General features: G+C 46.5%; 1 protein-coding gene across 2 annotated transcripts; it reads right to left on the bottom strand.

Annotated features, from left to right (window-relative positions):
* Window positions 1-269: 269 nt before the first annotated feature.
* On the bottom strand, window positions 270-27,478 carry hdlbpb (high density lipoprotein binding protein b). 2 transcript variants are annotated; one of them, XM_080838188.1, is made up of 28 exons: window positions 27,423-27,478; window positions 22,850-22,930; window positions 21,955-22,056; window positions 19,730-19,878; window positions 18,187-18,402; window positions 17,657-17,863; window positions 17,111-17,326; window positions 15,890-16,096; window positions 14,968-15,075; window positions 14,134-14,238; window positions 13,469-13,547; window positions 12,551-12,690; window positions 12,271-12,375; window positions 12,019-12,132; window positions 11,755-11,841; window positions 11,446-11,577; window positions 10,559-10,777; window positions 9,775-9,996; window positions 9,235-9,453; window positions 7,482-7,644; window positions 6,910-7,037; window positions 6,653-6,757; window positions 6,254-6,388; window positions 5,764-5,907; window positions 4,765-4,944; window positions 4,362-4,478; window positions 3,806-3,961; window positions 270-2,972 (listed from the first exon to the last, which is right to left on the bottom strand). In XM_080838188.1, the coding sequence occupies exons 3-28, from the start codon at window positions 22,028-22,030 to the stop codon at window positions 2,877-2,879; spliced, it is 3,825 nt and encodes a 1,274-aa protein (XP_080694314.1). In that variant the 5' UTR covers window positions 22,031-22,056; window positions 22,850-22,930; window positions 27,423-27,478; the 3' UTR covers window positions 270-2,876. The 2 variants fall into 2 exon arrangements, with proteins under 2 accessions (XP_080694314.1, XP_080694315.1); XM_080838189.1 differs by having other exon boundaries at window positions 270-2,969.

The following is a 27,478-nucleotide window of genomic DNA, read 5'->3' as shown; positions in this document are numbered from 1 at the left end:
TGACGAGCAGTAGTTTTTATAATGGTAGAAACACCCCTTGTGTGGATGGAAGGTTTGATTTGCTTTTTCATGAGGCTAGATGCTCAAAAAGAGAGATCAATCCAAGGTTGTCCACATCAAGATCCTGTGTCTGTGTGTGTCTGTGTGTATGTGTGTATCTGTGTGTATCTTTTTGTGTGTGTGTGTCTCTCAGCTATATTTTACCCAAACCACCTGCCTCTGCTGCTGAGCCCAAGGGATGAAGGATGACAAACACAGGAGATCCATTTTCAAAGGTTTATTTGGAGTAGGAAAAAAAGTCCATTCACTGACATGTTATTGCAGTGTTGCATATTTACTCAGTCATACCTTGTTTTGTTTTTTTATTTCTCCAAAAATAATAATAATAATGCATTCTTAAGGCCAATAGTGTTTGCTTCACCTGTTTAAAATCAAAAGGTTCACATGTTCCGATCACATACACATACACATCTACACACTCGCACCTAAGACCAGAACCACAAGGGTAGATCAGGGGATGGGAATGGACACAAGAGAATTTTAAATTCACCAAGAGAGGGGAGGTTAGGTACTGAAACAGAAAAATAAAACACTCACATGAAATCAGTGCAAAAACATAACAGACCTTTCTCCCCCAAAAGGGCAGTTTATCAAACATGTATACACACACACACACACACACACACACACAACCCCCTCATACATAGAGAAGACTATGTAATCCATCCTTCTTGCGTTGCATATTCTATCACTTTGTTTAGAAAACAAATAAACAAACCAATAAATAAATAAATATATCCACCTTTGGAGGAAAAAAAAGTAAAGCATCATCCTTCAACCTTAACCTACTTTAGAGGAAACAACAGGCACCTACCGGTATCAGTTAATGGGTAAAGACCCAGGGATTCTTTTGTGTATTTGTATGGTAAAGATGACATTTATGGTGCAGAAAATAAGGGTTAAGAGTGTTATAAGAGTGTACTGCTATAAACTATTAAAAAAATAAGTTCCCCCAATGGTTTGGAAGGGACCAGAGAAGGAAGCAATATTCCTTCTAACTTCAGTAACTCCACATAGTAAGTCCCTGGGCCAGTGTGGTTGGGTTGTGGGTTGTTCTCCACCTCGCTGTGTGCTGTACCATTGCCAATCCATGTGGCCGCTCACGGTCTAAGGTAAGACTGGATGGTGAATAGTTCCTTCATACAACTGGTTACATTAACAACAACAAAAAAAGCCTGGTGAGACGAGATGATGTAAAAAGATCAAAAGAAAACAAAGAATTCAAGCTTTGCCCTATTTCTACCCCCGCACTAGAGATACTCTCACACACACACACACACACACACACACACACACACACACACAGACAACTCTTTCAAGTTAACAAAGTTAGAACAAAAACATAAACAACCTTATTTTCAACCTCGTTCTAATCATCGTCTTAGCAACTGTTCGTCTAGACATCACAGCTCACTTTCAGTCATGGATAGAGAACCCTGCTAAGATTCCAGCTGGCATAAGTGGTTAAAAAACATTAATAATAATAAGCCAAGAAATAAATAGATAAATAAATAAACAAACATACAAACACTAATCGCAGAAAAGGTAAACACCTTCCTGACAAGCCTTCGAAGGTTGCAAGGATCTGCACTTTTTTAAATATTTTTACTTACTTTTTTCCCCATTTGAAAAAAATGTCAGTAAGAGAGAATGGAGAGAGCTACCGAGTATGCTGAAGTCCAGTGGAAACTGCTTTACAGGCTTGTGAAGTTGGGAGAAAATAAGTTACTGACCCCAGTTTAAAAACTGCTGCGAGTGTGCTTGAAAGATTCACTTGCTGACTGAAGAAAGCCGCAGAAAGGTTTGAAGATTAAATAAATAAATAAATAAATAAATAAATAAATAAATAAATAAATAAATACGACCAAACCTCTATTTGTTCAATAAAAGGAACCCTCTCTGAGGATTTCTGTTTTCAAAAAAAGTTAAAAAAAAAAAAAAAAACACACCTCTTTTTCTCGTCCTTTCTAGAAGGGCTTTTCCTTAGTGGAGAGCAGTGGATCTCATCCAGCTGACTTTTTTTGTTGGGACTTGATGGTGAGAGAAGGGTTTTCAGGGTCCAGTATGTGTGAAGCAGTAGCAGCATCAGAGCCCCCTACACTTCACAGGCTACTGAGGAACTCCAGCCAAGCCAGGTGGTGGAGCCGACAAGACAGAGAGAGAGAGAGAGAGAGAGAGAGAGAGAGAGAGAGAGAGAGAGAGAGAGAGAGAGAGAGAGAGAGAGAGAGAGAGAGAGAGAGAGAGAGAGAGAGAGAGTGTGTGTGTGTGTGTGTGTGTGTGTGTGTGAGAGAGAGAGTTAGACAGAGAGAGAGAGAGTGTGACAGAGCGTGTGTGAGAGAGTGTGTGAGAGAGAGAGAGTGTGTGAGAGAGAGAGTGTGTTAGAGAGAGTGAGTGAGAGAGAGAGTGTGTGTGAGAGAGAGTGTGAGAGAGAGTGTGTGTGAGAGAGAGTGTGTGTGTGTGTGTGAGAGAGAGAGTGTGTGTGTAAGAGAGAGAGAGTGTGTGTGTGAGAGAGAGTGAGACAGAGAGAGAGATAGTGTGACAGAGAGAGTGTGAGAGTGAGTGAGAGAGTGTGTGAGAGAGAGTGTGAGAGAGAGAGTGTGTGAGAGAGAGTGAGAGTGAGAGAGCTCATGGACTGAGGCCACGATTGTATGTCTGTCAGGGTCGGCGTGGAGCAGAGTAAAGGAGAGAGATGAAGGATCTCCTCAGTGGTCAAAGGGCACTGAAGAGGATGAGCAATGAAGATGGCGGTAAAGGAATGAGAATCCATTTTTTCTCCTCTCTACCCGAGGCTCCCTCTTTTGTTTTTCCTCTGCGGTTCAGAACTTCTTGGGCCCCCAGGCGGACGTCTGTTTGGGGGCCACTCCGGTGCCGAAGGTTGGGAAGTCCTCAGCGCTGCTCATGTCCGGGGCCTGCTGGAGCCAAAGACACACAGGTGAGCGCAGGGGCCAAAGACACACAGGTGAGCGCGGGGGCCTTAAGCATCATAGGTGAGCGCAGGGGCCTAAGACACACAGGTGAGCGCAGGGGCCAAAGACACACAGGGGCCGTAAGCATCAGAGGTGAGTGCAGGAGTCTTAATCATCACAGGTGAGCACAGGGGCCAAAGACACAAAGGTGAGCACAGGGGCCTTAAGCATCACAGGTGAGCTCAAGGGCCTTAAGCATCACAGGTGAGCGCAGGGGAGTTAAGCATCACAGGTGAGGGCAGGGGCCAAAGACACACAGGTGAGCGCAGGGGCCAAAGACGCACAGGTGAGCGCAGGGGCCAAAGACACACAGGTGAGCGCAGGGGAGTTAAGCATCACAGGTGAGCGCAGCGGCCAAAGACACACAGGTGAGCGCAGGGGCCTTAAGCGTCACAGTCTCGCGTAACAAAGGCGCGGTCCCATGATTCTAATCCAACACACTTTTTGTCAAATTCAGCTAACTGCTGCTGACAGTCTGCCAGCTGTCTGTTCTGTGTGTGTTAAAACTCTAATATATTCATACACAGTACTGGCTCTGGAAAATGGGGAGGGGGACATAGTGGCCCAGGCCCAGCCATACACAATTCCAGCCAATCAACATGTTGCTTAAGTAACACGGAAGAGAGGAGTAATTTAATTGGCCGTTGAGCTCAAATATCAACAACCTTTCAACAACACTAGTGTGAACCAGTACCTGGGATATTTTTGGTTCTTTGTTTTTGGTTGTCAGGATCACTTATTCAAGCCTTCAAGTCATTAAGTTGCTGACATGGCCTCACCTTGTCGCCCTCAGCGTTCCAGGGTGCATCCCGAACCACAAATCCCTTGGCAGCTTCCTTACTGTCCTCGTCCCCTGCCCCATACCCCCCTCCCCCAGTGCGGGACGGGGGCTTCATGTAGGCTGCCATCGTCTCAGATTCAGTTACAGTCAGCATCTGTGAGAGAGAGAGAGCGCGGGACAGAGGCAGAAAGAGCGAAGGAGACAAAGCGAAGAGGAATTTAGAGAGCAAGTAGAGCTTATGTAGCTGTCTGTGGCCTGCACATAAAACAGTCATTAAAAAGACTTTGAATAACGCTAAGATCCCAGACTGACCACTTGGCACCTAAATGAGCTGTCTATCATTCAAAGGCACCTAAATGAGCTGTCTATCATTCAAAGGCACCTAAATGAGCTGTCTATCATTCAAAGGAACCTAAATGAGCTGTCTATCATTCAAAGGAACCTAAATGAGCAGTCTAACATTCAAAGGAACCTAAATGAGCTGTCTATCATTCAAAGGAACCTAAATGAGCTGTCTATCATTCAAAGGCAGCCGTGGCAGGAGACACACTCACATATTCCTCCTCCAGGTTGAGGATATGGTCGATGGCGTTGTCCACATTCTCGGGCAAGCCAGTCACAGTCACTCGGTCTGGGTCTTCAGAACCTGGCTGAGGGAACCGAATATCCACCTGGAGAGGAACCCCAGAACAAACAAGGTAAACTGTTAAAAAAAGTGATTCTACATCTGTCACACAAACATTGTCAAATTAACCTCATAACACACATACTGTACTCAAAGTGGGACTGAAGAAAAGTAATTCCTGAATCAGTCCTGCTTCTTTGATCCCTTAATAGTGTGTGACTCTAGTGTGTCTCCGGTCTGCATGCATCGCCATGCCAGGCACGTCCAGTGTCACACACACACACACACACACACACACACACACACACACACACACACACACACACACACACCTTGAACTCGTCCATGAGCTTGCGGATGGCCTTGCCCCGGGCACCGATGATGCGGGCGTGCACGCGGTGGTCCAGCTGCACGTCGTTGCTCACCATCTCCTCCAGCGTGGCAACCAGCTGCTCTATGGCCACCCGTGCCTCCCCCGCGTTACGCTCGTAACCTGAGATCACGATCACATCCTGAGGAGGAGGAAAGATGGAGGGAGGAAAAGAGAAAGAAGAGAGGAGAAGGGATCAAGATGGAGGGAGGAAAGGACCAAAGAGAGGAGAAGGGATCAAGATGGAGGGAGGAAAGGACCAAAGAGAGGAGAAGGGATCAAGATGGAGGGAGGAAAGGACCAAAGAGAGGAGAAGGGATCAAGATGGAGGGAGGAAAGGACCAAAGAGAGGAGAAGGGATCAAGATGGAGGGAGGAAAGGACCAAAGAGAGGAGAAGGGATCAAGATGGAGGGAGGAAAGGACCAAAGAGAGGAGAAGGGATCAAGATGGAGGGAGGAAAGGACCAAAGAGAGGAGAAGGGATCAAGATGGAGGGAGGAAAGGAGAAAGAAGAGAGGAGAAGGGATCAAGATGGAGGAAGGAAAGGACCAAAGAGAGGAGAAGGGATCAAGATGGAGGGAGGAAAGGACCAAAGAGAGGAGAAGGGATCAAGATGGAGGGAGGAAAGGACCAAAGAGAGGAGAAGGGATCAAGATGGAGGGAGGAAAGGACCAAAGAGAGGAGAAGGGATCAAGATGGAGGGAGGAAAGGACCAAAGAGAGGAGAAGGGATCAAGATGGAGGGAGGAAAGGACCAAAGAGAGGAGAAGGGATCAAGATGGAGGGAGGAAAAGAAAAAGAAGGAGAGAGGGATGGACACAGTAGTGGCGGATGGGATGAGAGGGAGAGAATAGATTACAAAAAAGTTGGGAAACCTAGACTAAAAATATATAAATAAAAAAATGCACGCACAGGCACACACACACACACACACACACACACACACACACACACACACACACCTGCTGTTCATCCCCCTTGTCGGGGAACTGCACGTTGACGTCATGATCTTTGCGGATCTGGGAGATGACGGCCCCTTTACGACCGATGATCTTGGGATGAAATTTGGGCGGGACTGAGAGTGTGATTTTGTAGCTCCTCAATGCCTGTTGACACACCCCAACGTTAGAAGAAGAGGGACCTTTTAAAACAGCAGCATTCACTGAACACTCTGACAGAATCATACAGCCTCACAACTAGACCTTCGCAAAACTATTGTTACACTAAAAATTGCAACACCAAGTAAACAAATATATATTTATATATAATTCACTGCATAGTATCTATAATGCCAGCCAGGACAAACCAGTATGTCAGATTATTTCGGTGTATTCATTTAATATCATATTTAGAGTCTATTGGTGCCATATTTGGATCTGGTGTAATCAGCTGTAGTCGTGTATGGTTTAATCTGGTCTGGTCTGATTTAATCTGGTTTGGTCTGGTTCGTACCCGGTCCTCTTGCTCCGCCTGTAGCTCTTTGACACGCTCCAATAGACCCAGTTTGGCCTGATCCACGTTGGTCACCTGACCCGTGATCTTGATGACGTCTGACAGCTGGTCGGGTTGAGGCACTGAGATGTTCACCTGAAAAACAAAGACAAGGGTTTGGAGCAAGACAACACAGATCAACAGTTAGTCGATGGAATGATGTGTGTGTCTGTCCTTGGCTATTCTAGCAGATTTTAAAAGGTCATTTTGATGACAGAATGAGAGAGGCAGTACCAACTGTGTCCATCCTAACAGTGTTGTCTCCATAACAGCACTATTATAGCTATCCCCCTAGTCAGTTAATACGCAGCCGCCACACTACATTTCCCACAACCCACCTCTCTGCCTCTACTCCTTTACCTCATACTCCTCCATCATCTTCCTGATCCCGTTGCCCTTCTGGCCGATGATGTACCGATGGAGATCATAAGACACCTCTACATCTATCGTCACAGGCACCAGAGCCTGTAGAGAGAGAGAGAGAGAGAGAGAGAGAGAGAGAGAGAGAGAGATGGAGGAGAGGAGTGGAGGAAAAACATTGGATGAAAAGGTGAGCCCGGTCAGCTGTGAGGCAGTGCTTGAGGGTAGAGGTGAATTGTGGCTGATGTGGTCCTTACCAGCAGGGCTTGCCGCGCCAGCTCACACTTCTCCTCTCGACCCGAGATGGCAATGGTGTCACACTTGCGGGGTGCAGACTCGGCCTCTGGGCTAGCATCACCATTCTCTTGTGGATGGGGCTCCTGACCTGGTGTTGCCATGGCAACAGCATATTTAACTTCAATCAAAATCCTCTTTCTTAGTGGACAACAAAATATGACATGGTTAGACATGAATCATAGAGGGCCATGTCCTTTTTATGTCACTAGCTACAGCAATGATATTAAATAGAAAAACATTTTAAATGTGTTTAGTGATTATTGTATTGACTATTTCAAAAATAAATTGCACTGTCTTTGCTATTGCAGCAAACTGTCATCATTTGGTCTAAAAGGAGCTTTCAATTACATTTGAAAAACTTTATTCAAATACTCAGTACCAATCATACCACCATTAGCAAGCACTGATGCTTTGAACAATAGGATCACGAGTATCATTTATGAGGTGAATTGATCAAACCTAAGCTAACACCTAAACGTCTACATGAAATCCCTCTGAGGTCTATGAGCGGAGAAAGGGCATGCTGTCTGACCTGCTGTCTGACCCGCTGTCTGACCGGCTGACTCGTCCCTCTCGGGGAACTTGACCTGGACCTCGTAGTCTCTGGTGATCTGCTGGATGCGGCAGCCTTTGGGCCCCATCACGGCGCGGTGGTGTCGCTGGAGGATGGCCACCTCCACCGTCACCTGGGCCTCCTGGGTAGACAAGAGTCAAAGGTCAGAACTAGCTGCAATGTCAGCGAAGGAACACACACCTACTCACCTCTTGTGTCCCTCAAGAAAACTTTGAAGTACCGGTACTTTTATGCCAGACTAAGACTAGATGTACCGTAATTTCCGGACTATTGAGCGCACCTGAATATAAGCCGCACCCACTGAATTTTTTAAAAATACTTATTTTGAACATAAATAAGCCGCACTTGTCTATAAGCCGCAGGTGCCTACCGCTACATTGAAAACAAATGAACTTTACACAGGCTTTAACGAAACACGGCTTGTAACAAGAACACTTAGTAGGCAGGCTACGTACTAATATTATAGAAATATACTGTATAGCTTATTATAACTGCAAAAGTGAACAATCGAAGATGAGCGAACATGCAGAGTGTGATGATGCTCAAGAGCAGGATGATAACAAATTGGTAAAAGAGGGGGCACCTCTGTCGTTTGGAACTGGTTTGGGTTCAAAATATCCGATCTCGACCATAAAACAATACAAGACAGTTGTGCCAGAGGTGTAAGCACCAGCAACATGTAAAATCACCATTCAATTGGCAGCTTGCACATTGTCTACTGTCTATCATATTTCAAATTATCATTTTTCACACACATAAGTAAGGTAAATACAGTTGGCAGCTGCTAGCTTGTGATGAACTCGTGTTAATATGTTTGAATAAGAACTCTTTCATACAAAGTTGCACAGGCACCCTGAGGGCTTCTACCCCTTCCCATTATAATTTTATGAGTTAAATCGAGGACACTAGATAACTAGCTATCATTTCATGCAAATGTAACTCTTCCATTGAAATCGTTCATGCTTAGGTTATTTAAAGTTTCCTTAGCTAGCACAGCAATTCGATAACTAGTAACAACCAGGAAACACAACTTAAGCTGCAAAGTTTAATTTTTCAAAATCATCTCACCATTGAAAAAGCAGTCTTGGGTTCTACGTGATTACAGCCCCATGTGTAATGTTAAATGGCTTCACATAGATATAAACAATCCTAAGAGAAATAATGGGAAATCGACAGAGCAAGGGCTCACTCTGATATCAATGTAATGTTGGCGAATATTGCTCATGCTTTAGTCTTCGCTCTTCGTCTAAAGCCAAATCTATTCTTGAGGTTCCAAACATTTTCACAAGCAAGTTGGCTTTAAATGTGTGTTGTCAATCGAGTTATTTTCTGTCCCGTCGTTTGAAGCATACCTTTTAGCTCCGGCATTGATCTCCCATTATTTAACATTTCACGTTTCGATTGAAAGTCCAGTTTCAGGCTCTCGCTCTCTCGTTACTGTTTGCCTACCCACAGGCATTAAGCTTGTGAAAGTGTGAAAATTCCATTAATAAGCGGCGTCATTGTATAAGCCGCGACGTTCAACGCGTGGGAAAAAAGTAGCGGCTTATAGTACGGAAATTACGGTAATACTTTCTAAGGCCACTGAAAAGGCCATCAAGCATAAAAAAATCCAGACACATACTGATCTACACATTTGTACGCATTAAACTTAAACACAGTCTAGCTTTCCCAATAACAGCAATATATGCATTGTGTGATATTTTAGTACCAGGTCCTCGATGATTTCCTGGATGCGTCTCTTAGCGGCCTCCACGCAGTCCTTGGCGCCCTTGAGTGTGATGCGGTCGCTGTGTGTGCCGGTGCGGGGGAAGCTGATGGCCATGCCGCCGTACTCTTCCACCAGCTCCCGCAGCACTTGCCCACGCCGGCACACAAAGTGACGGTGGTGCCGCGGTTCCACCACCATACTGTCCTCCACCACGTCATCCTGAGGGAGAGAGAGAAAGAAGAAAAAGATGGAGGGACAGGTAGACAGACAGAAAAGCAGTTAATAAAATTAGGTTAGTTACATTTCACTGATGACCGTACTGTGAGGCTACATTATCAAGCACAAAAAGTACTTAAAACTGTGATAAAACTTTGAACTAATTCACAGCTGGCTGATTCAGACCCAATAAGGCATTTAACTGTACTAGCAGGAACCGACTATATTGCCTGATCTGTGTGGCAATCAGCATAAAGCCTCAGTAGGCCGTCTTTTCTATTGATTTGATTCCCTTCTCAGTTAATCAGACTGATTGGCGTGTACCAAGTTCTTGACGAGGATCTCCAGCTCCCGTTGGGCGAGCCGCACGGCCTCTTCGCGGCCGACGATGGTGATGAGCTCCTGCTCGGGCTCGTCGTGGGAGGGGAAAATGATGCGGGCGCCAGTGCGGTCACGCACCCTCCGGATGTTGGCCCCCCCACGCCCAATCAGGAACTTGTGGTACTCTGGCTTGGCCTGCAACTCCACTGTGAAGTTATTTACTTGCTGTAAAGTGGAGGATGGGAGAGAGAGAGAGAGAGAGAGAGTACATATTCCTGTAGCTCAACTGGAAGAACAACACCAAGGTCATGATAAATATTCTGTAGAATAAATGTTTGTTTAAGTATTTGGCATGTATATGTCTTAGTGATCTGCCAGTCTGTGTCTAGGCCAATGCCTGATCTATGTCCTGAAGTAGAGCTAATAACAAGGCCAAGGTCATGCCAAAGGAAAACACATACTGTGTTCTTGGCCTGTACGGCAAGTCGCTAGGATCAAAATGAATAAGTGCAAATGCTTATTCCTGACAGGACTAAAGAGTGCTGGACACCATCTCTGACAGCTGAACTGGTGTTTTGTGGTTATGTTGTGGTGCGACTCTTACCGCAGCTACTTAACAGAAAGCTTCCACAATCCCTCCCTGGGCTCACATGGATGATGCATCTGTTCATTAGATGATGTGACTGATTACTTAGTTGTTCTAATTCCCTAATTCTCCCATTTGGCCAGCCACAGGGAGTCCCTCCCTCCCTCTCTCCCTCTCTCCCTCCCTCCCCGGCCTCCTCACCTTCTCCTCGGCCAGCTGCAGCAGCTGCTTGCGGGCCTTCTCCACCTCGCCGGCTGGCCCGCGGATCGTCACCCGGTCGGAGCCCGAGCCCTCGGAGGGGAAGTGGATGTGCACACCACCGCAGTCCTCCATCACCGAGCGCACCAGGCAGCCCTTGGAGCCGATGAGAGAGTTGTGAAGCTTAGCCGGGATGGTCACCTCCGTCTCCTTTATGTTGGCCTGAGGGAGTGACACAGAGGACCCAATAGATTATCCTCATGTCAACTACTGCTACTAATATAGTGATGTATACTACTGTACTATTGTTACTACAAATAAAGTCACATGTAGTGATTTGTTTCTACTGGTAATGGTTACTAGGTATGCTAACAACTAATGTTGTTATAATAAACCAGGACAATGGCTGTGATACAGGTTGTGCTTATGTGATAGCCAGGATAATGTTAGTGATACATTTTAATATAATAGTAGGCAAACTACACATTGATACAGTTGTTGATTAAAAAAGGTAGTTCACCCAGGTATCATCCATTAGTATGATTCCTCTGTTGCAGGCCCACATTTTGATTCCCTCCATTCACAGATGTCTTCGGACAAACAGTATTTTAGGCCATGGGAATTTTTGATGTGTCATCAGTTAAATTTCTTGAAATTGGGGCTGTCATTGGATGACTGATTGAGTTTCCACATACTGCATAAGCATGCTGGGTATTTAGGGCAGGCCTGCTCGAGTGTTTGTTTGTTGATGCTCCATGTTGTCTCCCTATCTCTGTCTGTGTGTGTGTGAGTGTGTGTCTTTCTGCATGTCTCTCTCTGTAAACTCTCTCTCTCTCTCTCTCTCTCTCTCTCTCTCTCTCTCTCTCTCTCTCTCTCTCTCTCTCTCTCACCAGGTCTCTTTGGATCGCCAGGATGCGGTCTCGTGCAGCTACACAGTTGGCCTTCTTCCCCGTGATGACGATCATCTCGGAGTCGCTGTTCTCCGTCGGCAGGTCAATCTTTGTGTTGGTCTCCTCACGGATCTGGGGATTCCCAGAGCACCCACAACCCCACCTCAGCAAGAGAGCAGCTGGCATTTCGCTACGGTAGTGGCATTTCTCCAGTGATGCCAGAGTGAGACATTACTGTGCGGGTGTTACAGCAAACAATAAATCAATGCATGTGCAGAAATGCTGCTTGGTAACCGGAGGGCCTCATACCTTCTTGATGTTGGTGCCTCCTTTGCCTATGATGTTTTTGTGGAACTGCTTGAAGATGGGAACCGAGATGGAGTAACTGTTTTCAATCTAAAGAGAGGACCGTTTAGAGGGGGAGGAGAGGGACAAAAAGGAAGTGAGACAGAGACAGGGAAAGAGAGATAGAGAGAGAAAGTGACTGACAGAGAGAGAGAGAGAGAGAGAGAGAGAGAGAGAGAGTGACTAACAGACAAACAGAGAGAAAGAAATGTATAGTGGTGTTCATACCAGATCGGCGATCATCTTCTGCAGGAACTTGCCACATTTCTCCACCTCATTCTTCGGCCCTCTGAGCTGCACGATGTCACTCTTTTGTGACGGGTCAGGGAAATTTATGATGACCTGAAACAGAAGATTCAATCCCACCTCAGTTATGACTTTAAAGCATAATCACCTTTCTAGGGTCTATTTTGCAATGTGGGTTATGGAAGTAGATGTCTAATATGAGACACAAACAGGCACTGAAAAATTCTGATTTACCTCTGGAAACTTGTCCCGGACCTCTTTGATCTTTTCGCCTTTTTGGCCGATGATGGTGCGGTGGAATCTCTGCTCCACTATCATGTCTTTGGTTCGTTCATTTTCCTGACAAAGACAGAAAAAAAAAACAGGATGTAGGGGAAAAGTGAAAGGCGATCAGCTCAGCAGAAGGCCAACTGAACAAGAAAATGGCCAGAGTAACACTTTAAGAGGGTGAAAGGTGTACTCAGCCGGAGCTCCTGGAGCTCTAATTTCATCGGCTGTTGACCGCGGTGCTCACCATGCGCTGGGCCATCTCCATCAGCTCCCGCCGGGCCAGCTGCACCCCCTGAGGGTCCCCCTCGATGCGCACCAGACCGCTCCCGTCCTGGTCCTGAGGGATCCGCACGGACACCTTGTACTGCTCCTTAATTCGGTTTACTGTGGAGTGATGGAGTGATTACAGACGGATAGAGGGCAGTAATAGAGCAGGTAAAAAGTAGAGAAATAAGTGAGTCAGAGGGAGTGGCTCCAACAAAATAGTGCTTTTCTAGAGACTTTTACATAGATCACAGGGCCACTGCGACCTTGGCCACTGAATCAGAATCAGCTTTTATTGGCCAAGTTAGTTTGCACAAACTGTCTCCTGTATAGTGGTGAGAGAGGTGCCTGATGTGGAAGCGTGTGCGTGTGCGTGTGCGTGTGCGTGTGCGTGTGCGTGTGCGTGTCTGTTTGTTTTTCGCTCTCACAGGCGTATGTGTGCATATTCTCCTGCGGGCCTGTGACTATGTGTGATTTCTGTTGCAGGATTGTGTGTGTGTGTGTGTGTATGGTGTGTGTGTGTGTGTGTGTGTGTGTGTGTGTGTGTGTGTGTGTGTGTGTGTGTGTGTGTGTGCCTCCAAGGCAGAGGGCAGTGCTGACTATGAGGAGATATTTTTAGAATAGCTGGAAACCCCTTCAGCATGAGGACATGAGGCATCAGCCGACCACATGAGCACACTGCACTGAGACCTGAAACCAACTTACTGACCACCGGTCAACAAACTGCAGCTTTGGGAATGACACTTTGCAAGGGGTATCAGGTACTGACAGTTGACACTGTAAAGTATACGTTACTGACAGTGGATCTTTTGAAGGGAAAACAAAAAACAAAAAAACAACACTCTTGTTTTCTGCTTCTGTCAGCAGTCCTCCCCGCCCTGTCTGAGTCTGAACTCACTGTTCGCTCCGTTCTTGCCGATCAGGTGTCGGTGGAAGCGCTGCTCGATGTTCACTTCGGTGTAGTCCATACGAGACATCTATTGATGGAAGACAGAGGACGGACAGATCACCTTATGAAATAACCCACTCCACTGCAAACTGCTCATATAAACAAGTCATTCCCAGTCGCAACGCAGCGGACTTCAAAACAAACTTTGCAATCAATGACGAAAGGTTCTGAAAAGACATCCGTTCGTTTTGGATTCTCAGTGTTGTACTGTATATTTAACCCTAAACCACATCCTGAACTCTTCAATCCAGAGAAAAGTACAGTACGTTTTGCTTTCAATGCAATCACTGCCTTTCCTTGTACTAGGTCATTCACCGAACACTTACCCAAAGTGGCAGGATCCAGTTAATGGATGACAAAAGGATCTCACATAAGACAGGGAGTCACAGAGCCTTTTCTTGCACACACGATGCAAAGATGCACAGATCCCCAGTTCAGAACAGTCTTGTTCCACACCTAACAACCATCCAAAAAGGTTCCAAAGAATCCTTCACTGGAGAATTCTAAGTCAAGTGTTTCTATGAGGGCAAACTGATGGACCAATCTGAAGTGTAGTGCAGGCTTTCTGAGTGTGTCTAAAGGGAGATGTCTGAGGGGAGGCTGGCGGCCCTCACCAGGTCTTTGACGATCTCCTGTAGCTGCGTCTGAGCCAGCTCCACCTCCTCCGTGGGACCTTCCAGGCTGATCTTCTCCTCGCCGTCCGTGAACTCGATGTGAACCTGGGGGTCAGAGGTCATGCAGCGGGGTCAAGGGTACTGGGGATATCTACATGATATCTCTATATCTAATCTATGGAAGCACTGATTTACATAATGCACATCAGTAATCACAGACACAAAATATTATCAAGTGTTACTGTACCTGTCTGGACAAGTTAATTAGACACGTGTTATTTTTTTTACCTCAATCACTTGCAATTGAATACAATTTCATCCACGGTACACTGCCTCAATGTGACCAATGAAAGCTCTGTTCTCTGTAACCTTGAGCTCATAACCTGGGTGGTGGCAGCCCAATCCCCTTAAATAGAGCTGCGTTTTCATAGATTTTTGCAAAGGATTTATACAGACTCAGGCAATTTGATAGTGCTTTAGGTCAATCGGCACATGAACGTTTGAGTCCTAGCGTGTCTCTGCTCTGCTCAAACACAGACGAGACAGCCAGTCCGCCGTTCCTCACAGCTCTTGATCTACTTTACTCTCATATCCTGACACTTCTTTTTCCTCTGTCCCACCCTTTCTTCTCCTCCCAGCTGGATCCATCATCTCTCTCTCTCTCTCTCTCTCTCTCTCTCTCTCTCTCTCTCTCTCTCTCTCTCTCTCTCTCTCTCTCTCTCTCTCTCTCTCTCTCTCTCTCTCTCTCTCTCTCTCTCTCTCTCTCTCTCTCTCTCTCTCTCTCTCTCTCTCTCTCTCTCTCTCTCTCTCTCTCTCTCTCTCTCTCTCTCTCACCTTGGGTAGCTGCTGGGTAATGCGACTGATGTTCTGTCCTTTCTTTCCGATGATGAAGCGGTGGAGCCAGGCTGGAGCACTCACCTCCATCACCATCACACTCTTGGCCTGCAGGAAACACCCACAGCCAATTAGGAGCAGCTTCACACCCACACCCAGACACACCACAACACCCACACCCACACACACCCACACCCACACCCACACCCACACCCAGACACACCACAACCACACCCACACCCAGACACACCACAACACCCACACCCACAACCACACCCACACCCACACCCACTCCCACACCCAGACACACCACAACACCCACACCCACACCCACACCCACACCCACACCCACACCCAGACACACCACAACACCCACACCCACACCCACACCCACAACCCACTCCCACACCCAGACACACCACAACACCCACACCCACACCCACACCCACACCCACACCCAGACACACCACAACACCCACACCCACACCCACACCCACACCCAGACACACCACAACACTAACAGACACAGTACAAATACAGTATTCAGAGGAGAGTATTCAGCACAGTGAGTACATGGGGAAATTGTTAGGACTTTGAACGTTGTTGTTACAGTGTACTGGATTTTAAACAGTACACTAGTCGCAGACTGTTAGATCCATGGGCAATTCAGATGAGTTGTTGAAAGCCAGAACTACAGATAAAGGTCTACAAACAGTTTCACAATAGTAACAAATCATCATTGGAAATAAAATAAAAACAAATCATGTATTCATTGGGAATATTTTAATACCCCCAAAATCATTCCCATTGTGTCCATCCACAAAAGTTCGAACCATGAACATATCTAATGAGGATGGTTTGTGTGTTGGTCTGTTTCAGTAAAAACAATAGATGGCACGCTAAAATGTGCCGGTCTTCTCACCTTGGCGTACACCTGTGTGAGAGCGGGACCCAGTTTGTCTGGCTCGCCCCGGAGGATGATGGTCTCCAAACCGGAGTCCAGCGACGGCATCTCCACGGAAACGCCAGTGCTCTCCATGATCTCGTGCAGCGTGTTTCCCTTGGGCCCGATGATGTACTTATGCTGGGACTTCTTCACCTCCACAGAGATGGTGGTCGTCTTTCGCTTCTGAGGATGAACAGAACGAGATGGAATACAAGAGACGTTCAAGCAATTTAGAGAGTGAATAACAGTCCTCAAAATACCCTTGAAGAGGTCCAAAACGATGTGTCCAAAGACCATGCCCTGTAGCCTGACGGTAAAATACCCAAATGCCCAAGAGCTCAAGAGGTGACTTATTGTGCATTTTTATTTACACGTACCAGCTGCACACCAGTCAGTGGATAAGAACCATTATCAGTGATTTCATTTGGCAGCACTGACGTAGAAGTGCTTATGCCATACAGCGGAGAGGGAATAGTACCCAGCAACAGAGAACTTCAGCATGTGTATTGGATTGGAATGGATGACAAAAATAGGACCTGGAGAATCTGTCCAAGAACAAAGCATCCAGGTTTTCATCTGCACAGATGTCTGCAGGTGCCCACCTGAGGGAGTTGGTGAGATGGTGTGTGTGTGTGTGTGTGTGTGTGTGTGTGTGTGTGTGTGTGTGTGTGTTTCGCCTGATGAAAGCCCACGGTTCCCCCACGCCTCCCCTGCTTCATTAGCATTCTTATCCTGTTGTTTTCCTCCCCAATCCAATTTGCCCCCATTAGCATCTCTGCCGTGGCCTTCTCTCCACACGTCTTAACCTCACCCCCTCTCCCTCTCCCCCTCTCCATCCCTTTTCCTCTCCCTCTCCCTTCCTCCCACCATCATCTGCACCCAGTCAAAAATTCACTTGTTTTCTCATTAGCGCCTGTATAATCACTCGCCTTCTTCCCTGTAGCAACAGAACCTAATCAAACCCAACCATACAGGCACCTTCATACCATTCAAAGCAACAGGACGGAAACACACACACACACACAGACAGACAGACAGAGACAGACAGACAGACAGACAGACAGACAGACAGACAGACAGACAGACAGACAGACAGACAGACAGACAGACAGACAGACAGACACACACACACACGTCAAGCTGAGTATCTCTTTAACTGCTTCACCAGGCTGTCCCACGCCCCTCCCCTTTCCTCACCTTCTCCTCGTAGATGGCGCGGATGCGGGCGATGGCCATGGCGACGGCCTCCTTCTCGCCGGTGATGACGATCTCGTCCTTGTTCAGGCTGGGCGGTGGGATGCTGATGCGCGCACCCGTCTCCTGGCTCAGCTCCTGCACCAGCCGGTTGTGGGCGCCGGCGATGAACGGGTGGAAGGCCTTCTCCAGCGAGAGGCGCTCCACCGCCCGCTTGTCCTGAGAGGGACGGAGGCAGGATGGGGAAGAGAGATCAGGAAGGAGGTTAGGGATGAATAGAGTAGTGGGATGAGGATTAAGTTTGTTTGTGCTGGATTAAAAATGCTAAACACAATAACACAGCACCTTAACCTCACTTACAACAGGAGTAATCTGTCAATCATTTAAATCAATCATCTCTCCCATTCTGTCATTTTTTTTACCATTACAAATGGTAACCCTCCATAGCACAGCAGCAGTCTCGATACAGCTTTATGGTTTTTACTCCACGGCTCCTTCAGGGATGTTAATCTCCAACACCTCCACCCCCTGAACCCGGACCCTTCTGACCTGCTCGGCAGAGATGAGCAGGACCTCGTGGCGCGCCTTCTCGATGCCCTCCTTGGTGCCGGTGATGCGGATGTTGGTGCTGGGGTCGTCGGGGCGCGGGATGGCGATCTTAGTAGCCGTCTTCAGCTCAAGCTCCTGCAGCTTCTCGCCGTTCTTCCCGATCACGAAACGGTGGTGCTCCTTCGGGATGGTGACCGTGGCCGAGGCCTTGAAGTGTCAGAGAGAAGAACGCATAAACAAGATGAAGAGCTAAAGAGGTAGAGGATGATGACGATGTCACATCAAATGAATGAATGAATACAAAGTCACATCAAAAGGTTGACAATAATGACAATAAGCCGATGATACATAGATATGTAAAACATACAATAGAACACGTACATAAATAAACTCATGCTTCAACCAACAGACAGAATAATGACTAAATCCACAGTCTGATATCTACACTGCAGGTTATACTACTCCACATACTGATCCATACATACTGGTTTATATGCGGACCTGAGAGAAATGACATCTCCTGAGCGTACCTGAGTCTGCAGCCGAGCCACGATCTCCTTACGGGCCTTCATCACCGACTCCAGCTTCCCTGTCACCATGATGGACAGGCCCTGATCCTTGGCCAGCGAGAGCTCAATGTGCGCCCCGGTCTTCTGCATGATGTCCAGGCACACCTTGGCCTCCTCGCCCTCCCCGAACTGGCTGTTGTCCTTGTACCGCCGCTCCTCCAGAGGCACATGAAACACCTGAGACAGGGAGGTGGGGTGGCAGAGGGAGGGAGGGATGGAGAGAGAGAGAGAGAAAGAAAGAGAGAGGGAGGGAGAGAGAGAGAGAGAAAGAAAACAAGAGAGTAGGAGTTGGACAAAAGAGAGGAGATCTTTAAATACAATGTTTATATGGAACAGAGATAAACTTTTGGCAGAGTTTGCTCAGATTGAGGCCAACTTCACTTTAAAGTCTCCAACGATGCTATTTTGACCCAATGCTAATTTGAATGTGTCAATGTCTATCTTTAATCCATTTTAATTGTTTCACATGGAGCATTCACTTTGTGGAACACTATTACTTGATGTAGTCGAGTTATGAGTTCTCGAATTACATAACACAGCTGTGTACACTTTAATATTGTTAATTTTACAACACTGTCATTATACTGTTTTAATAGGATCAACTATAGTTTCATATCTGTGTTAATGTTGTTCAGAACACTAAGTAACCACTAAGGACAAGTGACCTCTGAATAACCCCGATTAAACAGGGTTCCCACCTTTTTTTAACTGACGACATGTATAAATATTTCTACTACTTTTCAAAGACCTTTAATGAAATCTCCATGTCCCTTCACAAGTTACAAGTACAAAAATGATGTACTTTACTGAAGAGATCGGGCCTGAGAGAAAATTCTGAGAGAAAATTAAATAACAATCTTTTAACATTACTTTTCTACTATACTAGTTATATGTACTAGCCTATGTCAGTTCAAGTAGAAACTGTATCAAGCAGCAGACATTTGCACGACAAAACATTACCCATGGAAGAACACAATAACATAAATCATTTCATGAAACCTGCATACACCAACACTTTCAATGAATGTACTAAATTTTAGAACTTTTCCAGGACTTCCATGACCATGTGGGAACCCTGATACAAATGCACTAGAAAATACTTTGGCCCTGTTTACACCTGGTCTTGGGTGATCAGATCACAAGTGGACAGCTCTAAACACAAGTGTTAACGACCACCACGAGACACACTGTGATCCGATCACCTAAACCACTTGCCAAGGCGGTCTGACGGCAATGAAATCTGAAGACAAGTAGTAAGCTGGACACCTTCGAAATGCATGATACATTTACACACAGGTGCGTTTTGGCTGGGCCTTAACTTCACTTCAAAAAGCTATCTGGTGAGATGAATTTCACGTTGTACATATTGATGTGCCTTCCCCAGATTAACCTCCCTTTTATGCCCATGAATTCAGATACAGATAGCGCCCCTTTCTTCTATGCTTATGCTTATCCACTATGGAGTTGTAAGCGTGCAAAGCCAGGGGAGGGTGAAGCTAGGCACCTGCGTGATGACAGAGGCTTTGATGGGTCGGATGCGGTTCCAGGCCCCCGCAGGCTCCCCTGATCGGTCCCCCGGAGCCCCCTTCTCAGGCAGCGGGGGAAAGGCCTCCAGGTAGGTGGGAATGTACGCCTCATCCTCAGGGACCCCACCTGAGCGAGGGAGAGAGAGAGAGAGAGAGAGAGAGAGAGAGAGAGAGAGAGAGAGAGAGAGAGAGAGAGAGAGAGAGAGAGAGAGAGAGATAGATGTAAAAACAGTAACAACAAACAAAAAAGAGGCAAAGACAGAAAGACAGCAGGAAAACACAGACAGAGACAGAGACAGAGACAGAGACAGAGACAGAGACAGAGACAGAGACAGAGACAGAGACGAAGACAGAGAGGAAGACAGAAAAGAAAGAAAATCAATAAAAGATACAGTAAGAAATAACATTATATAGAACTTGACCTTGAAATAAACCATGAACAATATGTGCCCTTAAAAACAGTTCAATCTTTGCCCAAGAGGATTGGAGGAAAACAGCCGATTTAAAAAAGACCTTTACAAAGAGGCAAACAGCCTCTCCTTTTTCATTCACAGGGACGGCAGGTCAAGTGAAGGAGGCCTTTATCCTTAAAAGCACTTCATACAGACAGCATCCCTTATGCCGTCCTCAACTGAGAACTGCTAAGTCAGATGTCTTTGCCCAGGTGCATTCATTCGCAGAGCAGAAAACTGTTTACTCAAGCAGGGTCGTTTCTAGATGACAACATGAAATGTCAATGCTGCCATTCTTCCTATACCTCCATACTTACACGCACAATCAGACACACACACACACAAACCCACACACCATCCCAAATCAATATTTCCCACATGAACAAGCCTAAATGTACACCACTCATACAACAGTAAACAATGGCATGCACAACAACAACAACAACAACAAAAACAACATTAACAAACACAATAGCAAAGCTTCATCTGCACAAACTGCAGCCACCCCAGTCCTGACACCAGTAATGTGTACAGAGCTGCTGCTCTTGGCTGCTTCACTAATGGCTTTCCATTCCCTGGCTTACAGATGTCTCCACCTCCCACCTCAAGCCATTCATCATTTCACATCCTAATGGCCTTCTGCATCTACAGACCAACAGCAAGGCTGATAGGGTAGGGCCTCAAGAGTACACACACACACACACACACACACACACACACACACACACACACACACACACACACACAGACACACACACACACACGCACACACATTTTTGAGCAGCAGCCCTTTCACACAACATTTAGAAGCAGCACAGCTACAGCTTGTGGAGTGTACGCCGAAGGGCATGAGAGAGCCGGCAAGTGAGGGTGAGCATATCTTCAGACAGAAACGGTCAAGCATCAAGAAAAACTGGCAGGTTAGTAGGTATGTAACCAAACTAGATCAGCATGCAGACACTAAATCACAGACACCCGTGCTACTGAAGCTCTCCTCTCTCTCTCTCTCATCTTGACGCAAGTAACTGATGTAGAGGATGGGAAAAGACCAAAGCCACCTCCACCACCGTCACCACCACCGTCACCACCACCACCACCACCACCACCTCGACCACCACCACCACCACCACCTCGACCACCACCACCACCACCACCACCACCACCACCACCACCACCACCACCACCACCTCGACCACCACCACCACCTCGACCACCACCACCACCACCTCGACCACCACCACCACCACCACCACCACCTCGACCACCACCACCACCACCACCACCTCGACCACCACCACCACCTCGACCACCACCACCACCACCACCACCACCACCACCACCACCACCACCACCACCACCACCACCACCACCACCACCTCGACCACCACCACCACCACCACCACCACCACCACCACCACCACCACCTCGACCACCACCACCACCACCACCACCTCGACCACCACCACCACCACCACCACCACCACCACCACCACCACCACCACCACCACCACCACCACCACCACCTCGACCACCACCACCACCACCACCACCTCGACCACCACCACCACCACCTCGACCACCTCGACCACCACCACCACCACCACCACCACCACCACCTCGACCACCACCACCACCACCACCTCCACCACCTGGTGTGTTTCTCTGACTGGTACTCTCTGTTGTCACTCTCATTCTCAGGCTCCAGAGGCTAACGCCAGCCCCCTCTCTGGCAGAGTGCCCGTCAGCTGTACCTGAGATCTCCTCATCCTTCAGCCCGCTCCGGTGCTCCGCAAAGCTCTCCGGGGTCAGCACAGCCACAGAACTCATGCTTCAAGAGTTATTCCGCTATTCCACTGAAAGACAGAGAGAGAGAGAAAGAAAAAGATAGATAGAGAGAGGGAGGGAGGGAGGGAGGGAGGAAGAGCAAGGGAGATTTATTTAAAAACAAAGAGGTGGTTGGTTATATATATTTTTTTTATATAAAGCACACATGTAGTGCATACCATCCCTATGAGCCTAGTACATTTACCTACAAGGTTATAGTAGAATTTGTAAACCTTTCAGAAATCATTAAATAATATAGATGCATGCACGTGAACACACACACACACACACACACACACACACACACACACACACACACACACACACACACACACACACACACACACACACACACACACACACACACACACACACACACACACACACACACACACACACACACACACACACACACACACACACACACACACACACTGAGAGAGCTGTGAAATAACATCACTGCGGCAGAAAGTACATCTGGTGGATCATCCCATATGTTCCACAGAGTGAATTTCCTGTGAGGGCATTTATTTAGTCTGACACAAGCTGGGTAACACAAAAACCCACATTCTGCATTATGTCTTCCAACAGAGAAAAGTAGTTGGTTAACATTTAGTCAATGAAAATCCAAACACGACAAGAGGCCACGTATACCGTTGAGACCAACTTTGCACACTATCCAGCTCAGTATGTACTCCACACTGCGGTACTGTCATAGGATAAGGAAGACCAGAGAATGGTATGACTGATTGTTTTCACACACACACACACACACACACACACAAACTCATTGCAGTTCACCAAGCCTCTTTGTACACCTACCTGCAAAAGGTCAGATGCCAGAAAGTCCGTCCTGAAGGTTGCTATTGTAGGCGTTTCAGTGTTAAGTCAGTGTGTTTGGTCCTGCAGAGGCAAAAACAAAGCCTTGAGCATCATGAAGAGCTCAACCCAAAGAGATAAACAAGTCATATGGTGACGAGTGGACCAAACATATAACAATCCGCACACACACACACACACACACACAGGTTTCCTGTGCAACAGTTCTTCAAATGAACTTAAGGTGGAAATTCACACCCTGTATTTCTAGCTGTCCTCGAACTGCAACCCACTCATACTTGCTAAAATAAACCTGGACACACATACACAGACGTAAGCCAACAAACACTCCCAGCACACGTCTAGGGCCATGGAGGCTTCAGGGAGGGACCTGTCGCCCTGTGGGATGTGAGCGGCCGTCAGGTGGGATTGCCTGAGAAAGCAGCTCATGCTAAGGATAGCTTGCTGAGGCCCAACTCCAGAGAATTCCGGCTAATTGGTGCGTCTGCCTGAGCAAGCAAATGAGCCCCTTGACTGTGAGGATGACTATATGCGTGCACACACAGACACACTCACAGATACACACACACACACACATACATAAGAGAAAGAGAGTAGGACAGAGAGAGAGAGAGACAGAGAGAGACAACACCTGTTTTTCTAGTGAGCTTGTGCTGTGATATAACAGCAAACCATTTTCAAGCATTCAATATCTTTTTGTTTTTAAACTATTTCACGTGAAGTTCTTTATCACTGCAAAGAATTTTACTCATTATGATCATGCTTAAAAAAGTGGACCAAGTGCAACTTTAAAATGAGCAAACTAAATCAGAGAACAAACAAACAGCTGACAGTTTCATCTGTTTAGCTGCTTCTGCCTCCCCACACAAACACACAGACACACAAACACACAGACACAGACACACACACACACAGACACAGACACAGACACAGACACACACAGACACAGACACATACACAGACACACACAGACACAGACACAGACACAGACACAGACACAGACAGACACAGACACAGACACATACACACAGACACAGACACAGACACAGACACAGACACAGACACACACAGACACAGACACAGACACAGACACAGACACAGACACAGACACACACAGACACATACACACACAGACACAAACACACAGACACATACACACACAGACACAGACACACACAGACACATACACACACAGACACAGACACAGACACAAACACATACACACACAGACACAGACACAGACACAAACACAAACACAGACACACACACAAACACACAGACACACACACACACAATCACGATCTCTAGGGGGCTTTGGACTGCAGAGACCTTCGTCACCTGCAGCAATGCACAAGCTTTGCGGCGGCAGCAGCTTCCAGACAAACAACAACTGACTTGCAAACAAAAACGATCCAGGCCCTCAGAGCTAGATTCTGAAATAGCTTCAAATTGTTTCATCTCAATTCAGTGAACATATATGAGTGGAAATGTGTTGTGTTGTCAGTACACACTAATTGGATTGTTGTAGATTTGCGAAACACATTGTTGAATGTAAGGAATTTTGGGGGGGGGGGGGGGGGGGGGAAGCCTGTCATGTGCAGGACATGTTGTATCGGATGGTTTTGAGGACCATTTTTTCTATCAGTCTTGAGTTGGATCGTGTATTCATGAATTACCTACCTAATTGCAGCGTGGTTACAGCATGGGCTAACTCTTTTATTTCTGATCATTTCACACTGAACCAGAAGCTAAATAACACAAAACACCCACATAGCATAGCATGACCTGTGACAAGTGACTTCCAAAACAGATTTACTACTCTAGCAGAGACACACTTAGCTATGCCCTAAGACCCGGTCCACACCGCTAAAAGGCTACTCTGCATTCACACCAGAAGCAGCGAGAGCACCAAAGTGGCCGCAAGTCATTCAGTTTCTATGAGAGCCAGCGTTTCTCAGGGCAACGCGCGGAAGACCGGTGCCGCCGCATCTTTTTAGCGATGTGGATACCAAAATGAAGTTAAAGTCTGGCCAACTTCATGGTAATGAGCTATGAAGGAGACTGGCGGCAACCAATTTGAAATTAGATGTGTGTCAATTAAAAGAACCTAGTTCCTACTAAACATTTGCTACCTATAATGAGGTTGAGAGATCCAGTGTTTTCCGTTGCTAAGGACGTTTTCCCTAGGTCTGTGTGATACAGAAAATCACTAAAATGTTAATGTTGTCAACCATCCTCATTAAAAATTTCATGATTGTATTACTTCTTGACACAACCTTTCATAAGGTCATATTAAGTTAATTTGTGGATGTGTGATACCCTGGTGATACAGTTTTTAATGGTTTCTTTAAAAATTAAATGTGTATGACCGTCTGAATACCGACCAGCTTCAGGGCACTGATAGCAGGGCAGCCTGGGTGAATTTTGACAGTCCTGCTACTCCTGGTGTGAATGCAGAGAAAGCGGTGTGGCCCAGGCCTAAGGCTTCAGTGAGTCAGGTCTGACTGCATCATGAGTATGGCTTTGCACAGACAACAGTTTCGTGCAGTCTACAGACCACTGAATGAAGGGATTTTAAATGTGGCTTTACAGACCGTTCCCAGTCGTTGACACTCGTTTCCACTCATTGACAGTTTGTCTAGACACCAGTCCTCTCGTCATGACTGTATTGGTAGCAGTCCAAGTTGGCTGTAAAATCGTTTCCCTCAGACTTTAGGAAAGACCATATTATGGCGTTCTTTTATAGAGGACACTTGCGAGACACTGTAAGCCTTTTATTTTAAAAAGCATACAGGCAGAAAATACTACACAGACTGGGGAAAACACAAGGCAGGGCTCCTGGGTGACCCACAGCCACGTTTGCGGCTTGTCCCTGGCCCCCGGCATGGCTCAATTCTCCATCCACTCAAGGCACGCCGATGTCAAGTCCGGTCAGCCTGGCGGGGCTCCATCGGCAGCTTCCCCCTGGTAGGCCCAGCTCCTTTCACAGCCTGGGCAGGGAACAGACTCTGCCAGCGGCTTCCTCCCGTCGTCCCCGGGGTGGGTACACAGCCGAGTCGCATCAAGGCACTTGGAATGTAAGCCTTTGGTCATGCCCCGTTCCGTTGCAGATGGTCTTCGATTCCTGTAGCATTGTCATCTTTAGACGCCTCTGACACTAATGTAGCGTCGGTTGGTGCCCCGAAGAAGACAGTTGCGTAGTTCAAAGCGCATAACATGCCGGGAGCTCCCTACAATCTTTCACTAACATAATGTGGAAGCTTAGCTAACCCCCTGCACCTTACAATACATAAATCCCGCGACCGTTCCCAGAGCTAACCCGTTTCATGATTCCTGCAGTCGTAGGAGCTGTGTCCATGCGTCAGTTTTTTTCTTTTGTCGGCAGCAACAAGGCGAGATTTGCTGTTAGGCAGCAAGCTATGCATAGCTGTGCTGAGGTTTCATTTCTTCAACTGAAAACACTGCATACTGTATCTGCCGTAATAGTTACGTTAGCTTTCTTAACAATAAGATTTAGCTAGATTAAAGGGATATTATGATATGTGGATGTCCAGATAGCGCCATGTCGACTGTAATGTGAGGCTTTGACAGCAGTCTCGAATCAATGGTTAATTCTGACGAACTAGGAGACTTAATTACACCCTTACAAGTGCGCTATGCATCTTAACTAAACAGGCATCGTGTCAATAGTTTAAAATCAGCTAGCTAGCTAGCCAACAGGCGAAACTTACGAAATTGATGTTTGTTGTGTGTAATTAGGTATGTTTGATGGTTAGTAATCGAATTCTACAATATGACAGAACGTGGTTTGGTTTTGACGGTGACAGCTCACCGCCTAAATCCATCCAACCTTGGCTTAGCCTGTCGGTTTTAAAAAGAGAAATGAATATTAACTGTGGTTAATACAACAAGTGCCGAGCTAGCAGATATACTGCTAACCCAATATATTAACGGTTTGTAGCGTTGGCTTTCTTCTCTAGTCCGGAGAATTTCAGGTACTCAGCAAAGAGAGTGTAACACTATCGCACTATAGGATTTTAAGCACAATTTGTTGCTTAACCTTAACCATCTGCATAGAGTTTCTAGTAAAGGCTGACTATTCACCTAACATTAGAAGAAAGCTAGCAAAGCTGGCTTTGACGTTTGCCACAGTGCAACATCGAAAACCATTGTACCTGATACACCATTTATACCTATTTGTATCATTTCCAATGCTAGCTTAATATATTTCTGAAGCGTAACGTAATTTCTTTAAAATTACTAATACATTTCATAGGTGATAGAGGAGTGGTATTCATTCAACTAGCAAGAGAAGCTTAACTTTGATATTCATACTTAGCCTGTCAGGCAAATATGATAACCTAGCTAGCCAGACAGAAATCTAATGACGGCTCATGTTAGCATGCTAACAAGCGATACAGAATGCGGATTTTAAATTCCTCTCATACCAGGACATTCAAATCAACCATGACGTTCAAAAACTTACCAGCTACGTAAGACCAACGAGACATTACATATAAAACACGTGCAACAATAAAACTACAAACGAGCCTACCTTTTCAGACGAAAATGAACGGCACACGGATTTGACAGCTGATGGTGTAAACATGC

Source organism: Sprattus sprattus, assembly GCF_963457725.1.
Source record: "Sprattus sprattus genome assembly, chromosome: 5".
NCBI classification, from domain to species: domain Eukaryota; kingdom Metazoa; phylum Chordata; class Actinopteri; order Clupeiformes; family Clupeidae; genus Sprattus; species Sprattus sprattus.
Note: the sequence above shows the minus strand (reverse complement) of the source record. Positions and strands in the feature narration are given on the sequence as shown.

What these genes read in the sequence shown, in the direction of transcription:
- hdlbpb (XM_080838188.1), bottom strand. Translation starts at nt 22,030, where the DNA reads ATGAGTTCTGTGGCTGTGCTGACCCCGGAGAGCTTTGCGGAGCACCGG. An exon ending in TGCTCATCTCTGCCGAGCAG is followed by an intron (nt 17,327 to 17,656) that starts GTCAGAAGGGTC and finishes CGTCCCTCTCAG; the next exon opens with GACAAGCGGGCGGTGGAGCG. An exon ending in AGGCGGAGCAAGAGGACCGG is followed by an intron (nt 5,908 to 6,253) that starts GTACGAACCAGA and finishes GTGTGTCAACAG; the next exon opens with GCATTGAGGAGCTACAAAAT.